The sequence below is a fragment of the Bicyclus anynana genome, chromosome 2, assembly GCF_947172395.1.
Source record: "Bicyclus anynana chromosome 2, ilBicAnyn1.1, whole genome shotgun sequence".
Classification (NCBI taxonomy): Eukaryota; Metazoa; Arthropoda; class Insecta; order Lepidoptera; family Nymphalidae; genus Bicyclus; species Bicyclus anynana.
The window spans coordinates 17502005-17516000 of NC_069084.1; the positions used below are offsets into that span (position 1 = coordinate 17502005).

General features: G+C 38.1%; 1 protein-coding gene across 1 annotated transcript in view; it reads left to right on the plus strand.

Moving 5' to 3' along the window:
- The window catches only part of LOC128199168 (myrosinase 1-like), a 17772-nt gene continuing 3776 nt past the window's right edge, over nucleotides 1-13996 (plus strand). The window contains exons 1-8 of the mRNA XM_052887434.1: nucleotides 1-36; nucleotides 2782-2885; nucleotides 8976-9123; nucleotides 9813-9979; nucleotides 10345-10605; nucleotides 11036-11124; nucleotides 12247-12394; nucleotides 13558-13721. Coding sequence (XP_052743394.1) covers nucleotides 8-36; nucleotides 2782-2885; nucleotides 8976-9123; nucleotides 9813-9979; nucleotides 10345-10605; nucleotides 11036-11124; nucleotides 12247-12394; nucleotides 13558-13721 — 1110 coding nt within the window. The 5' untranslated portion in view covers nucleotides 1-7. The remainder of the gene's footprint in view (nucleotides 37-2781; nucleotides 2886-8975; nucleotides 9124-9812; nucleotides 9980-10344; nucleotides 10606-11035; nucleotides 11125-12246; nucleotides 12395-13557; nucleotides 13722-13996) is intronic.

Here is a 13996-nt window from a genome sequence, read left to right on the forward strand (position 1 = left end):
GATAAAAATGATTTCTCGCAGAACACTTGTGTTATGGTGAGTTACCAACCCATAATTATCAAGCAACATAATTTTTAAAACGGTCTTTCCACTCCGTACGTGTCCTAAAAGCTAAAAAATAAGTTAAATACAAAAACATTTTGTGGGGTTCCTCCCCCCACGTGTAAAGTGAGAATGTTTTTTTTCTCGTCTATCCCATAGTGTGTGATAGTGATAGATGGATTACAAGAGTTTGAAACACTCATATAACCTGCTGAATCCTCTGCTACTGCTGAGCCACTGCCTGTGGCTCGACACGCTCTTGGCTGGTTTTTAAATTTGTTTGTTGCTAAACAGTGCTTATAAGCCATAGACATTATGGCTTATAAGCATATTTTGACTTTCGTATAGTTGATTTTTTAGTGCGTTTTATATTATTTCTTCAAAGTGCAAAACTGCTTTCGATAAAATAAATTAATAATAAAAAATTAAAATAAATAATCAATGTAATGTATATTCTTTATGTTATATGTACGAACTGTTTTAAAACTTTCATTTGCTGGCAAAAACTAGACAATTAAAATTTCGAGCTCAATTTTTTTTAATTCATCCAGTAGTTTTGGGGTAATGTATGTTGAATTCTTGTTAATAAATTTCTTTTGATTTTTTATAGAATTACTTATTAGTTTCTTTATTGATAAAAAACAATTGAATACTCATAATAAACCAAGCAATTGGTGCAAAGTAAAAAAATTGGACCAACAAACCTCTTGACAACATCCATCATAATCCGAATCATAATCTGCATGTTTTTCTTAATCCATTAGATTTATCTTCTTATTCTATATTATCTTTACTATGTTATTCAAACATAGCAGTTGTACTATTTATTGTTCGTAAATCCACGCAGGGCGCTTTAATAAAGATTAAATCAAATATAATGATGAAATGTTGATGATAAAAATATTTAGGTATTAGCATTTTAATAAGTTAATAAGTATTTACTTCGTGTACTTAATTCATGTTGAGTTTTTTGACGAACTCCGAGGCGCAGTGGTGTGCGCGGTGGATTTACAAGTCGGAGGTCCTGGGTTCGATCCCCAGCTGGGCCGACTGAGATTTTCTTAATTGGTCCAGGTCTGACTGGCATAGTTGGCCGTGGCTAGTTACTACCGCCAAGCGATTTAGCGTTCCGGTACCTACGATGTCGTGTAGAAACCGAAAGGAGTGTGGATTTTCATCCTTCTCCTAACAGGTCAGTCCGCTTCCATCTTAGATTGCATCATCACTTACCATCAGGTGAGATTGATTGGTGAGAGTGTTAAGAGGTGAGAGTATATATATATAATTATTTATTATGTTCTTATTATTAATTATCAATTAGTAACACTTCTTCTTGTTGTTTCCGCCCGCGTCACCACATGGTTCCACGGAAGACCAGCGCTGCGCTGGTGCATCCATCACTAGCGTAGCATATGCTGAGTGGAGACCATTTTGGTACCACACACATCATTTTTTTTTTTTTTTTTGGATTTAATTTAATCATTAGTTTAATATCTTTAAATTATTAGTTTACTATATTTTTAAAATTTCTGTCTTTTGTTTTAGGTATTTGTTGTCTTTTGTGTATTATGTGTGTGTGTGTCCAAATAAAATAATTTTCTTTCTTTTCTTCTTTCTTTAATTAAGGACTAACTTGTAAAGAATAAAAAAAATGTTTTTAACTAGTTATTTTACTCACTACACAGCGATCCGCAGGCTAATTCACTAACTTTGACGTATGTTGGTTGACATATTATATGAAATTGAGATTCTATGTAACAAATGTCATCCGGTGCCTATTGGCAACCCTTCGTGGATATCATACGGTAGGTAGATGACATTCCTTGGTTGATTTGATGTTTATTTTAATAGGTTGTTATTAAAGACTAAATTAGTGAATATTCCAGTTATAGGTATAAGTACATGTTATTAGAGTTAGTATCTATACTAATATTATAAAGCTGAAGAGTTTGTTTGTTTGATTGAACGCGCTAATCTCAGGAACTACTGGACCGATTTGAAAAATTCTTTCAGTGTTAGATAGCCCATTTATCGAGGAAGGCTATAGGCCATATGTTATTCCCGTATTTCTACGGCAACTTGAACCACGCGGGTGAAACCGCGCGGCGTCAGCTAGTTTGTGATATTTCCTACTTTCTTATTAAAGTTCTTGTGTAGTATATTTGATCTCGTCCTACTAATATTATAAACGCGAAACTTTGTATAAATGTTTGTTTTTAGTCTGGATTAACACATAGGCTACTTTTTATATTTACTTAGTCGAGGTTACTACACCATTGATGAGTTCCTTAATGATAAAGATGCTTGGAGGCCGTTGGATCAGCTTCCACCTTCACACAGGAAGTAAAACTATAAGAAATTGTAATGTTGTCATCAATTGTTAATTATAATGCTGTATGATTTTTTAAAAAAAGAGCAACTGTTGAGTTTCTTGCTGGTTTCTTCTCAGGCAGGTTGCCTTTCGAACCGGTGGTTGGATCTTTACAAATAGTCAACTGACTTGTCAAAAGTGCTTGTAAACTGAGCCTACTTGAAATAAATGAATTTTGAATTTTATATCGAAAAAATCCATGGTTCCCGAGGGATTTGTGAAAACCTAAATTCTGCACGAAGTCGCGGGCGTCCGCTAGTTATTTTATAACTAATCCAGTACCTATCAATTATTTCCTAATGTTCATTATAATACTATGTTTATATTACTCAATTTAAAAAAAATAAGCTAGTAAAAAATATTTTCAGGGCTATGCTGGTGACTTGCAGAGCCGATCTCAAATTTCCTGAGAACTTTAAGCTAGGTGCAGCCACTTCTTCCTATCAGATAGAAGGTGGATGGAACGCTGATGGTAAGATGGTAAAACTCACTTTTAAACCTTGTGGAACACTTTGGAAAACAATTAACCAAAATAATTTGTTCCTACAGGTTGTATAGTCATGATGTATCTACCAGCGGCGAAGAGTCCAATTCTCTTTTTTTCCAGTTCAATTCAATTTTTTCCAGTTACCTTTTAAAAATCCATACATATATATTAATTATTAAAATGAATATATATGTCGCCGGGGAAGCTTGGCTCACTGAGGGCTCTATGGCCTCAGACCTAATAGTTGTCATGTTTGCTCTGTGGTTATTTCGAATCGACTTGTTATCTAGTGGTCTGATCATTTTGCAGTCAAAATACTATTCCGTTTTGATTTAATTAATAATTAGTCTCTCAAGTAATGATGACAGGTGACAGCAGTAGAAAAGAAACTCTTTAGGTTCTGTGTTGAGATTTTGCTGTCGTAATGGTCAGCAAAATCTACGTTAATTAATTTAATAAATTTAGAATCAAGTTTTCATGTAATTAGGTTTTGATTATTTACTCTTGAAGTAATTAAGATTGTAAAACGTTACCACCATAACGAACGTGGCGGCGATCGACCAATAGGAGATCACGTAACTCTCATCCAATGGCATCGCGTCCCAAATGGCGCGTACGCGTGTACCGTCACTGTGTATTCACTCTAGTGAGGCATCCTGCCTCCGTCTGTCTCCGTAGTTTGCTGATTTAGTAATTCAGTTATAATCGCGTTTTTAAGATGGAATAATCGTCTTCTACTTGTTAAGTATAGTGAAATAGTGAAGTGTTAAGTAGTGTTATTAAGAAAAGGAAAGTGATTAGTGACTTGGGCTATTAATTGGTTCAATTCTTTGTTGAGCAGCTTGAGGCGTCATGCTGCTTGTCGCGTTAGTGATTTTGTTCGATAATGTTTCGTGATGAAGTAATTATTGATCTTAAATTGTTTACTGTGGGCATGGAGAGCATGTCGGGCAGGGTTGGTGAGTGTTTACTAGTATTAAAAGGCGCCTTTAAACCACACCCAATGGTCACAAGTCCTGGGACTTGCTCGATGTACTTCCTCTACCACAACTACCAGGGTAAAATAGTAAAATTAAGAGTAGTATTGTGTAAGCGATTAGTGAGGTTAAGCATAGCATACCTATTGTAATTGGCAGAGCCGATGACCAAGGTTAGGTCAGCGGTTCTGTCCATATTTTTATTAATGACTCTACGTATTTCTACGACATCAGAAGTGGTATCGCTCCAGCGATCCCTTTCTGCCGGTCAATCTGTACCAAATCCTGACATTGACAATGAAAGTGCAACTTAATTTGAAATTTGTGAAATCCCTGATGAAATTAATTTTATTTGATAACTACCCTCAGTTACCGCTTAACGGGTTTTCTTGTGGTAACTAAGTTGGACTTAAAACCGTAAAATAGTTTTGACAATTTAATATTGATGCGTCATTGAGTTGAATCGGCAATGGTTGCCGTGATGCCCGTGTCGCCATATCGCATCCAAGTAAATAATGTAATAACGTAAAAGACAAAGAGAAAAATAAAAAAAGAAAGAGAAAAAAAAAAAAAAAAAAAAAAAAAAACTGAGAAATGTTCATTACGTTGCAATCTGTATTACTTTTAAGATTTATCGTTTGCAAACGTTATGCGTTTGCGAGTCGAGTACTTTTAGTTAAAAACCGCGACGGTTTGAGCCGAGTGTGCGAATCTTTTACCGATAATTTCAAAATAGATATTGCGTTTACGTGGCGTACGGCATTTTTCTAAGTTAGATTGCGTCTCTTACTTTTCATTTAATTCAGATTGTACCAAGGGTTTACTTTAAGAACTTGTCCGACTCTTTACATCCCCAAAATAAATTATTGATGATGGAAGACAATTCCTCAGAAGCTTCCAAGGCTTATTGTGACAGGCATTGCAACGAACTACGCATAGTGACTCCAGGTAACGAAATACTATCTTTGGTTATTTGCAATGCTCTTTTTACTGTAAAGCACATACAATATTTGGTATAGCTTCGTTAACACTTCTTGTAAGTAGTCAAAATTGTGTAGTACCTAAACTTCTTAATCTAGTTGACTTTTGACAGTAGGGTCATCGATATAGAAGCCCTGCATGTTTACATCCAAAGTAGAATGGCCGAGGCGGTGGTAAAAAAAAAACCACTATTAGTAAGTAGACTACTTGGTTTTAATTAAAAACAACCAAACGTCGCTTCACCTTTGTTTAGCAATCCTTATAGTGAAGTACACAGAGTGCTCAAGAGCGGTATCTGGTCGTCATTGGAGGCCTTGCAGGGTCACAGATAACCAATTGAGGCGACCTGCTCGCCCTGGTGATCTTCTGGCGGCCGTACCGCCTCTGGTATCAACGGTGTCAAACGTCTAACGCCACTACAGCCGCGCAGCCCGCTACTACTTCTGCAGTCGTTGCAGCCTGCGGCTATTGCGACCGCTGGAGCTGGCGTGCTGCCTGTGTCGTCTACTACATCGACCACTGCGTCGACTATTTATTCCCGGTGAATATAGTTTCAATTATTTTAACATTTACACAAACATCATCACAAACACTTTAAAAGAAAGAGTAATGAGAATACTTATAATTTTACTTATTGGCGGCGTGGAGTCGTTTATAACTAATAAAAGATGCCATGTGGCACTCAAAAGATGTCGTTGGCGTATGGAGCCGACCAGCGACCACCAAAAGATGCCATGTGGCACTAAAAATATGTCGTTGGCGTATGGAGCCGACCAGCGACCACCAAAAGATGTCGTTGGCCTGAGGTGCCTTGTATAACGACCAACCTTGTCTATCCCCTGTGGACCACGGCGCTAGATAACCGCTTAGCACCACAGCATCGACCTTCCCAAACTCCCCTAGAGCCTTCGACGTGGATCTATCTCACCTGATTCCCTACCTATACTACACACCACGTTATAACTGTATTCATATGAAAATTATGAGCAGTGTCTACGTGTACACTTAAAACACAACATACTTACTTATTTTATAATTATAATATTTATCTGTTGTCGCGTGGAGCGAGCAGTGTCAATATAAATTATAATTACCTGTTGTCGCGTGGAGCGAGCAGTGTACATTTGAATCATTAGCTGTTGTCGCGTGTAGCAAGCGTCAATATGAAATAAACTTATAAATATTCTCTTTCTCAACATTCATAGCAAGTTTGTGTTGTCACACGTCTTATAGTTCAGCCTTGTCACGTTCAGCCAAGATAACTAAACATTTTAATTTTAGATACTAAAGTTCAGCCTTGTTTAAGGTAACTAACTATTCAAAAACACAAGTTTCTAGATTCAAACAAAGCCTAGGTTAATTGTGAAAGTACCTAGCTTCAGAATTTTTTTTTTTTTTTTTATTTACAGAAAAGAACTGGAGGCGCTGCAGAGCACGCACCGCACGTCAGTATGGCCGTGTCGCCGGGGAAGCTTGGCTCACTGAGGGCTCTATGGCCTCAGACCTAATAGTTGTCATGTTTGCTCTGTGGTTATTTCGAATCGACTTGTTATCTAGTGGTCTGATCATTTTGCAGTCAAAATACTATTCCGTTTTGATTTAATTAATAATTAGTCTCTCAAGTAATGATGACAGGTGACAGCAGTAGAAAAGAAACTCTTTAGGTTCTGTGTTGAGATTTTGCTGTCGTAATGGTCAGCAAAATCTACGTTAATTAATTTAATAAATTTAGAATCAAGTTTTCATGTAATTAGGTTTTGATTATTTACTCTTGAAGTAATTAAGATTGTAAAACGTTACCACCATAACGAACGTGGCGGCGATCGACCAATAGGAGATCACGTAACTCTCATCCAATGGCATCGCGTCCCAAATGGCGCGTACGCGTGTACCGTCACTGTGTATTCACTCTAGTGAGGCATCCTGCCTCCGTCTGTCTCCGTAGTTTGCTGATTTAGTAATTCAGTTATAATCGCGTTTTTAAGATGGAATAATCGTCTTCTACTTGTTAAGTATAGTGAAATAGTGAAGTGTTAAGTAGTGTTATTAAGAAAAGGAAAGTGATTAGTGACTTGGGCTATTAATTGGTTCAATTCTTTGTTGAGCAGCTTGAGGCGTCATGCTGCTTGTCGCGTTAGTGATTTTGTTCGATAATGTTTCGTGATGAAGTAATTATTGATCTTAAATTGTTTACTGTGGGCATGGAGAGCATGTCGGGCAGGGTTGGTGAGTGTTTACTAGTATTAAAAGGCGCCTTTAAACCACACCCAATGGTCACAAGTCCTGGGACTTGCTCGATGTACTTCCTCTACCACAACTACCAGGGTAAAATAGTAAAATTAAGAGTAGTATTGTGTAAGCGATTAGTGAGGTTAAGCATAGCATACCTATTGTAATTGGCAGAGCCGATGACCAAGGTTAGGTCAGCGGTTCTGTCCATATTTTTATTAATGACTCTACGTATTTCTACGACATATATGTATCTATGGATGTATGAGAAACCGGAGTTTGTATCAAGCAGTATGAATTTCCTTTTCTTTGGAACGGCTTACCTTCGTCAAAATTCCGCCCTTCGCCACTGGTACCTACCACCATCAGTTAACCATCGCACTGCAAGACTCCGGTTAGATTCATTCCTATGTTATTGACATTCATAGAACTCGTGTACTTCTTCATAATCATATATTATGCTTTGCTTTTTCAACGCATGGCTAGGCTATGGAACTATCGATAAGAATTCTATATGTTTCCCGTTTCTTACAACATCATCTGGGCATCTTTATGACAAGAATGGATAGGCAATAAAAACAAGCGCCTACCAACTTAGGCAAAATCTAGATACACTTCATTATCAACCCATATTCGGCTTACTGCTGAGCTCGAGTCTCCTCTCAGTATGAGAGGGGTTAGGCCAATAGTCCACCACGCCGGCCCAATGCGGATTGGCAAACTTCACACGCGTAGAGAATTAAAAAATTTTTCTGGTATGCAGGTTTCCTCACGATGTTTTTCCTTCACCGTTTGAGACACGTGATCTTTAATTTTTTTTAATTATTATTATTCTTAGATAGCCCGGTAGAGCCGTGATAGCCCAGTGGATATGACCTCTGCCGCCAATTCCGGAGGGTGTGGGTTCGAACCCGGTCCGGGGCATGCACCTCAAACTTTTCAGTTGTGTGCATTTTAAGAAATAGATACACTTACCTACTATTATGCAAAATCGTCGTCTAGACTTAAATAAATATTCAAAAATATTGTTTGCCACTGAACGTAATTAGGTTATGGATTACGTGCTGTCTAAGCAGTAAAGTTGCAATAGCAATAATTATTATTATTTGTGTTCCAAATATGTACCTATACAGTATATATAGTTTATAGTATATACGATCTAATTATATAATAGCATCTACTGAAAACTGGTCAGTAGGTAAAAAATATTATAATGTTATTTTTTGCTTTTTAGTTTTGTGGGAAGGTAATTTTATGTTTTTGAAGTGGGCTGTATTTATTAAAAATAATAGTGTTAGATACATCTAGGCTTGGAAAGCAGAGCCGCCGCTGGGTATTCGTCAAGACCTTTATTTTGATCCCAAAAGCGTGTCAGTTTTAATTTTTTTCGAGGTTAGGTTCTGAAGCTTAAATTCCGTCTTATAAAAAATTTATAAAATTTATATAGGCTATGTCATCCGGGTATTACGAATCTCTTGACACCCCATTTACTAAATTCGGTTCAGTAGTTTACATATAGACTGCCAGAATCATTACCCTTCTTTATGGCTTCGCCGTAGTCGGGTATTAAAAAAAAAAAAAACATACATACAGCCGAACGTAGAACCTCCTCCTTTTTGGAAGTTGGTTAAAAAACTAAATATGTAAGTAAGTTACTATGGAATATGGATGAAAGAAGAATAAGAGAAAAAAAGAAACATGCGTTTATTTCAACATAATGCCACACATCACAATATCTCCAATGTGTGGCCCAGAAAATGGCCCCAGCTCAGCATGGTATACAACGCTGATTTTCTGCTGGAACCACAGATCGGGTCTCGTCACGAAAACAAGCAAATTTGTAGTAAAGTGAAGCAAGGTTGTAATATTTGTTTTGATACACAACCAGGTAAAGGTGAGAGCATATGGGACAGGTTCGTCCACCAGCACTCTGCAGACATTCAGAACGGAGCCACGGGAGACGTCGCGGCGGACTCCTACCACCAGTGGAGGGAAGATGTCAGGATCGCTGCCAACATGGGACTGCAGTATTACAGGTATTCTAACTCTCAATTATTTGTAAAGTATGAATACTCAACCAGGTAAGGGTGAGAGCACATGGGACAGGCTCGTCCACGAGAACTCTGCAGACATCAAGAGCGGTGCTACGGGAGACATCGTGGCATACTCCTGCCACCAGTAAAGGGAAGATGTCTGGCTTCGCCATAGTCGGGTAAAAACTGGAAAATTACATCGTATTTTCTACCTACTGATCACTTACAAGTCGGTGATACGTGAAGTCACTTAATGCCCAGTCTACTCGGCAACAATACAACTGCACAAATGGACTGCACAAGTGCACAGTCTGTTTGTGCAGTTTTATCGAACGTATGTACGAAAATTGGCACAAATTTTCACACTATGATCAACTGCACAATTGGACTGCGCAGACCGTTTGTGCAGTTTTATCGTTGCAGGAATGGAAATTAAGAGGCAATCCAATATAGACATTCGTGTTTGATCTAAATCTCCTTTTTTATTTTTTACCAGTTCGCCCTTGCCTACACTCTAACCTGATGGTAAATGATGATGCAATCTAAGATCTCAATCGGCCCAGCCGGGCTTCTAACCTAGGACCTCCGTCTTGTAAATCGACCACTGCGCCACAGAGGTCGTCAAATCCTATAAGAATGGCGGCATCTTTAGTGGAGCATCAAAATAGGCTGATAATAATGATAAATTTCAGGTTTTCAATAAGTTGGCCTCGGATTCTGCCAACTGGCTTCACTAACAAGATCAACCAGGCTGGTGTCAAATACTACAGTGACCTCATTGACGCGCTGCTGGCTAAGGGAATTGAACCCATCGTAACAATATACCATTGGGAGCTGCCTGTGAAGATACAAGACTTAGGTATGCCTTTACTTGTCAAAGCCGCGAGCATCCAGCGCCTCCCTGTAATCTGCACGATCATCGGTCTACCTAATCAGATCTGTTTCATCATCATCATCATTATTAACCGCCAATTTAATTTTAATTAAAATTTTAATTAAATTTCAAACACCACGGTTTCGAGCCGCCAGCGTCCAGCGACTTCCTTAGAATCTCAACGTACATCACCTCTTTAAACTATGTGGCCTGCCCATTGCCTTCAGCATTCATTGCTTTTGTGGATACAAACCTGTTTACCCAATAATATTAGAAAAATCTGTTTCGTTTGTTGTTTAAGCCGTAGAATCAGTGTAGCTACAGTATTTGACCTTAGCTTGGTTTTCTAGGTGGTTGGGCAAATCCTCTGATCGTGGACTGGTATGGAGACTACGCGAGAGTGATATTCTCTCATTACGCTGACCGCGTCAAGACCTGGATCACCATCAACGAAGCTAATGCGATCTGCGACTACTCTTACAATAGGGGCCATTTCGCTCCTAAAATAAAGGAGCCAGAATTCGCGCCTTTTCTCTGCAATAAACACATTTTGCTGGCGCACGCTACCGCTTATAGAATATTTGATCGGGAGTTTAGACCAAAGTATCAAGGTAAGTAATTTTAGTTAAAAAGGTAATATTATAATTACGGATTACGAGATCCTAACTTCGAATCGGCGATGAGAGTTTCTATTATTTCTAAGAAATTTTTAGTTAAAATTCTCAGACCGAAGTAGGGAAGTTGGTAGTATTATACCCCGTGTCTCGGAGACCACGTACACCCGTCGGTCCCGGTCATTATCATAAACACCTGATCTGAATTTATTTTTAAATTACTATATTTAAGACGTGAATACATATAAAATAAATTAATAAAATTTAATTAATTAATTAATTAATTAATATCGATATATTTTGGACCCATAATCTATGTACTATACGAAATTAATATTGTTTATATTTAATTTCTACTAACTAACTATTATCCTATTCTATTGGTATAATCACTATCACCAAAACAGTTTTTTTCTAAATTTAATAGCTCGGATATCGCTTGCGAACTATGAACTGAGGATAAAACCAGCTACAGAAAACGATACGGTGTTAGCAGAACTAGGAAGGCAGCATGCGGTTAGTGAATTTTCTTGATTCTCTTTTGTACGTATTTACAACAATCAGAAATTTACAACAATGGAATCCGAAATGAAGAGATCCGCAGAAGAATTAAAGTAAGTGACATAGCTGAGCGAATCGCCAAGCTGAAGTGGCAATGGGCTGGTCACATAGTTCGAAAAGCCGATGGATGTTGGGGTCCCAAGGTGCTGGAATGGCGACCCCACACCGGAAAGCGCAGTGTTGGTCGACCCCCTACTAGGTGGACCGAGGACATCAAGCGGGCTGCAGGGAGCCGCTGGAGGCTCGTGGCTTGAGACCGTTTTGTTTGGAAGTCCATGCAAGAGGCCTATGTCCAGCAGTGGACGTCCATCGGCTGTTAATGATAACGATGATGATAAAAATGAATGTGTAAACTGAGGGATACTTATAGATACTCGTACACACAATCTGTAATACAAACCGATATATTATATGGAATATGGCACATAACAAATGGAATTTAACGAATTTTTATTTCTACATAAAATTACATTATTTAAATTTTAACTTTTTTTTTCTTTTTTGCTTTATCTACAAAGTGTAGTTTAACAAAATTAATTAAATTGGTTTAGTGGTTTACGTGCAAAAATATAATCAAACATGCAGTCGTTGAAGCGGATGAATTTTCGTTAATAATGATATCGATGAATAGAGGGGGGGGGGGGGGGGGGGCAAAATGGGAGATAATTGTTAAATGCTGTCATTGTTCTTTTCTCTACTTATTAAATTTTTAGCAAGTAGGTGTTTAATTTGTAAGTCTTTTTAAAACCATCTCCAAATTAGGGTCACCATTATCACTAGATGAAGACATAACAATTAATGTTGCAAAACATGTACATTTCTTTAAGAAAATCAAGTATGGATTATTCACGACAATTGTTTTTAAATTCTCGCTCTTTAATTTTATTTTTCTTTACTAATATAATTTTTTTAAAACATGAGGAAAAAGCGAAGGTATTATACCGTATAACCAAGTCTTTAAATCTCGCTCTTTAAATTTGTAACTAAATAAAAGTCAAATAACGCATTTCACAGACAAGAGCAGTTGTTTTCGTTATCTTTCCTTCTTTTGATGTATATATTTTTCTTTAACTTCAGACAGGCAGGTACGCCTATCCAATATTCACAAAGCAAGGTGGTTGGCCGCCGTCGATTGAGAAGCTGATGCTACAATATAGCTTGGGGCAAGGATACCGGTACTCCAGGTTGCCGCCTTTCACAGAAGATGAAATAGAATTCATAAAAGGTATAGGTTAAATTATATATAACCATTACTAATAACAAGTTCAGGTTTCAATCGGGGCAATTTATTTATCTTTAATTTTGTTACTAACACTTTTTTATTGGCGCCTCTAGATACCTGATCACAAATGCTTGTTAATGCAGTGTTACATCCTGTGTCAAACTGTGTCAAACGTTATCATCCTTAGTCTGTCAGCATTTTAGAGCAGCATAGCTCTAAACACGGCCTGTGCCCTAGTAAACTATTCAAAATAGATATCAAACCGGTAACTATAAATTAAGTATTCCATTTAATATCTCACCTGCAAATGAGCACTGCGTGCCTGCGATTGCAGGAGTATAATAGACATGAAGAGTTGTGAATAAAGGAAAAAGCAACATTTTCGTCCGCTCAGCGCTCCCCAGAGAGCAGCTTTCTTTACGTTTTCGCTCCTGTTTTAAATTAAAATTTAGTGTAGAAAATTCACTGCATTTCAGATGAAAATGAGTTTTTTTGACGCTGGAAAGTGAGGACCGTAAACTACGCCATTCTCAAGGGGTGCTTGGTGCACTTGCGTAATCGTCTGCAAGTGATGTAGACTCTACATACGATTTGTACATTATATACGAGTACGTCAGCATCAGCAGATGGGTGTTTACTGTTGAACATAGATCTCCCTTGGCAGTGGCGTAAATAGGGTGGTGCGTAAGAATAGACAGAATTAAACATCAGAATGGGCAACGAATTTGCAGTAGTGAACCTGCGTTTGAGTGAGACACAGTTGCTGGTATGATAAGCAAAGGGCCTACTTAAATAGGGCGCAGTTATAGAACCGGAAACCGGCGCGGAACAGGCTATTTACGGTACTGTCCCTTGGAAGTCCTCCAAACAACACGGTTTTGAGCCGCCTGCATCTACGATTAGCAGCTACCTGCAACTCGCTTGATATCACCGTCGCATTAGTAAATCATATAAATTTATTTTAACGCGGCTAATTGTCTCGACTGGTGACAGAAGGGCTGGCTCTTCATTCGCGCAAAGGATTTAACCTGACTGTCCGGTGTGGAAATGCAGCCAGTATTCATGGCAACATTCGTGGCATGATTTGTATATTTATTAGGATAACTTAGCTTAAGTTCATTTTTGTAATAAAAGATTAATACATTTTTTTTCATTTTTGTTTCCAGGAACAGCAGACTTCTACGCCATGAACCATTACTCAACAAGTATGATCAGACCGGCTAGGCCCGGGGATGCTCCGGGTATTTGGGACGTCACCGGCTCTCCGGAACTGAACGCCACCTTGGAGTTTCCGCCAACCAGCAAATTTGGCACCTCACCTATATTTCCAGTGAATAAGTTTTACAAATCTTAATGAATGCCCCTTAATTAATTTGACGGCCGCGTGGCGCAGTGGGTAGTGCCCACTTTCTGCATCCACGGCCGTGGGTTCGATTCCCACAACTGGAAAATATTTGTGTGATGAGCATGGGTGTTTTCCAGTGTCTGTGTGTATTTATACATTATATAAATATTTATATGTAGTATATAATTGTATATTAATATTATAATATCAACTATCTTAGTACCCATAACACAAGCTACTCTGTATACTTACTTTGGGGC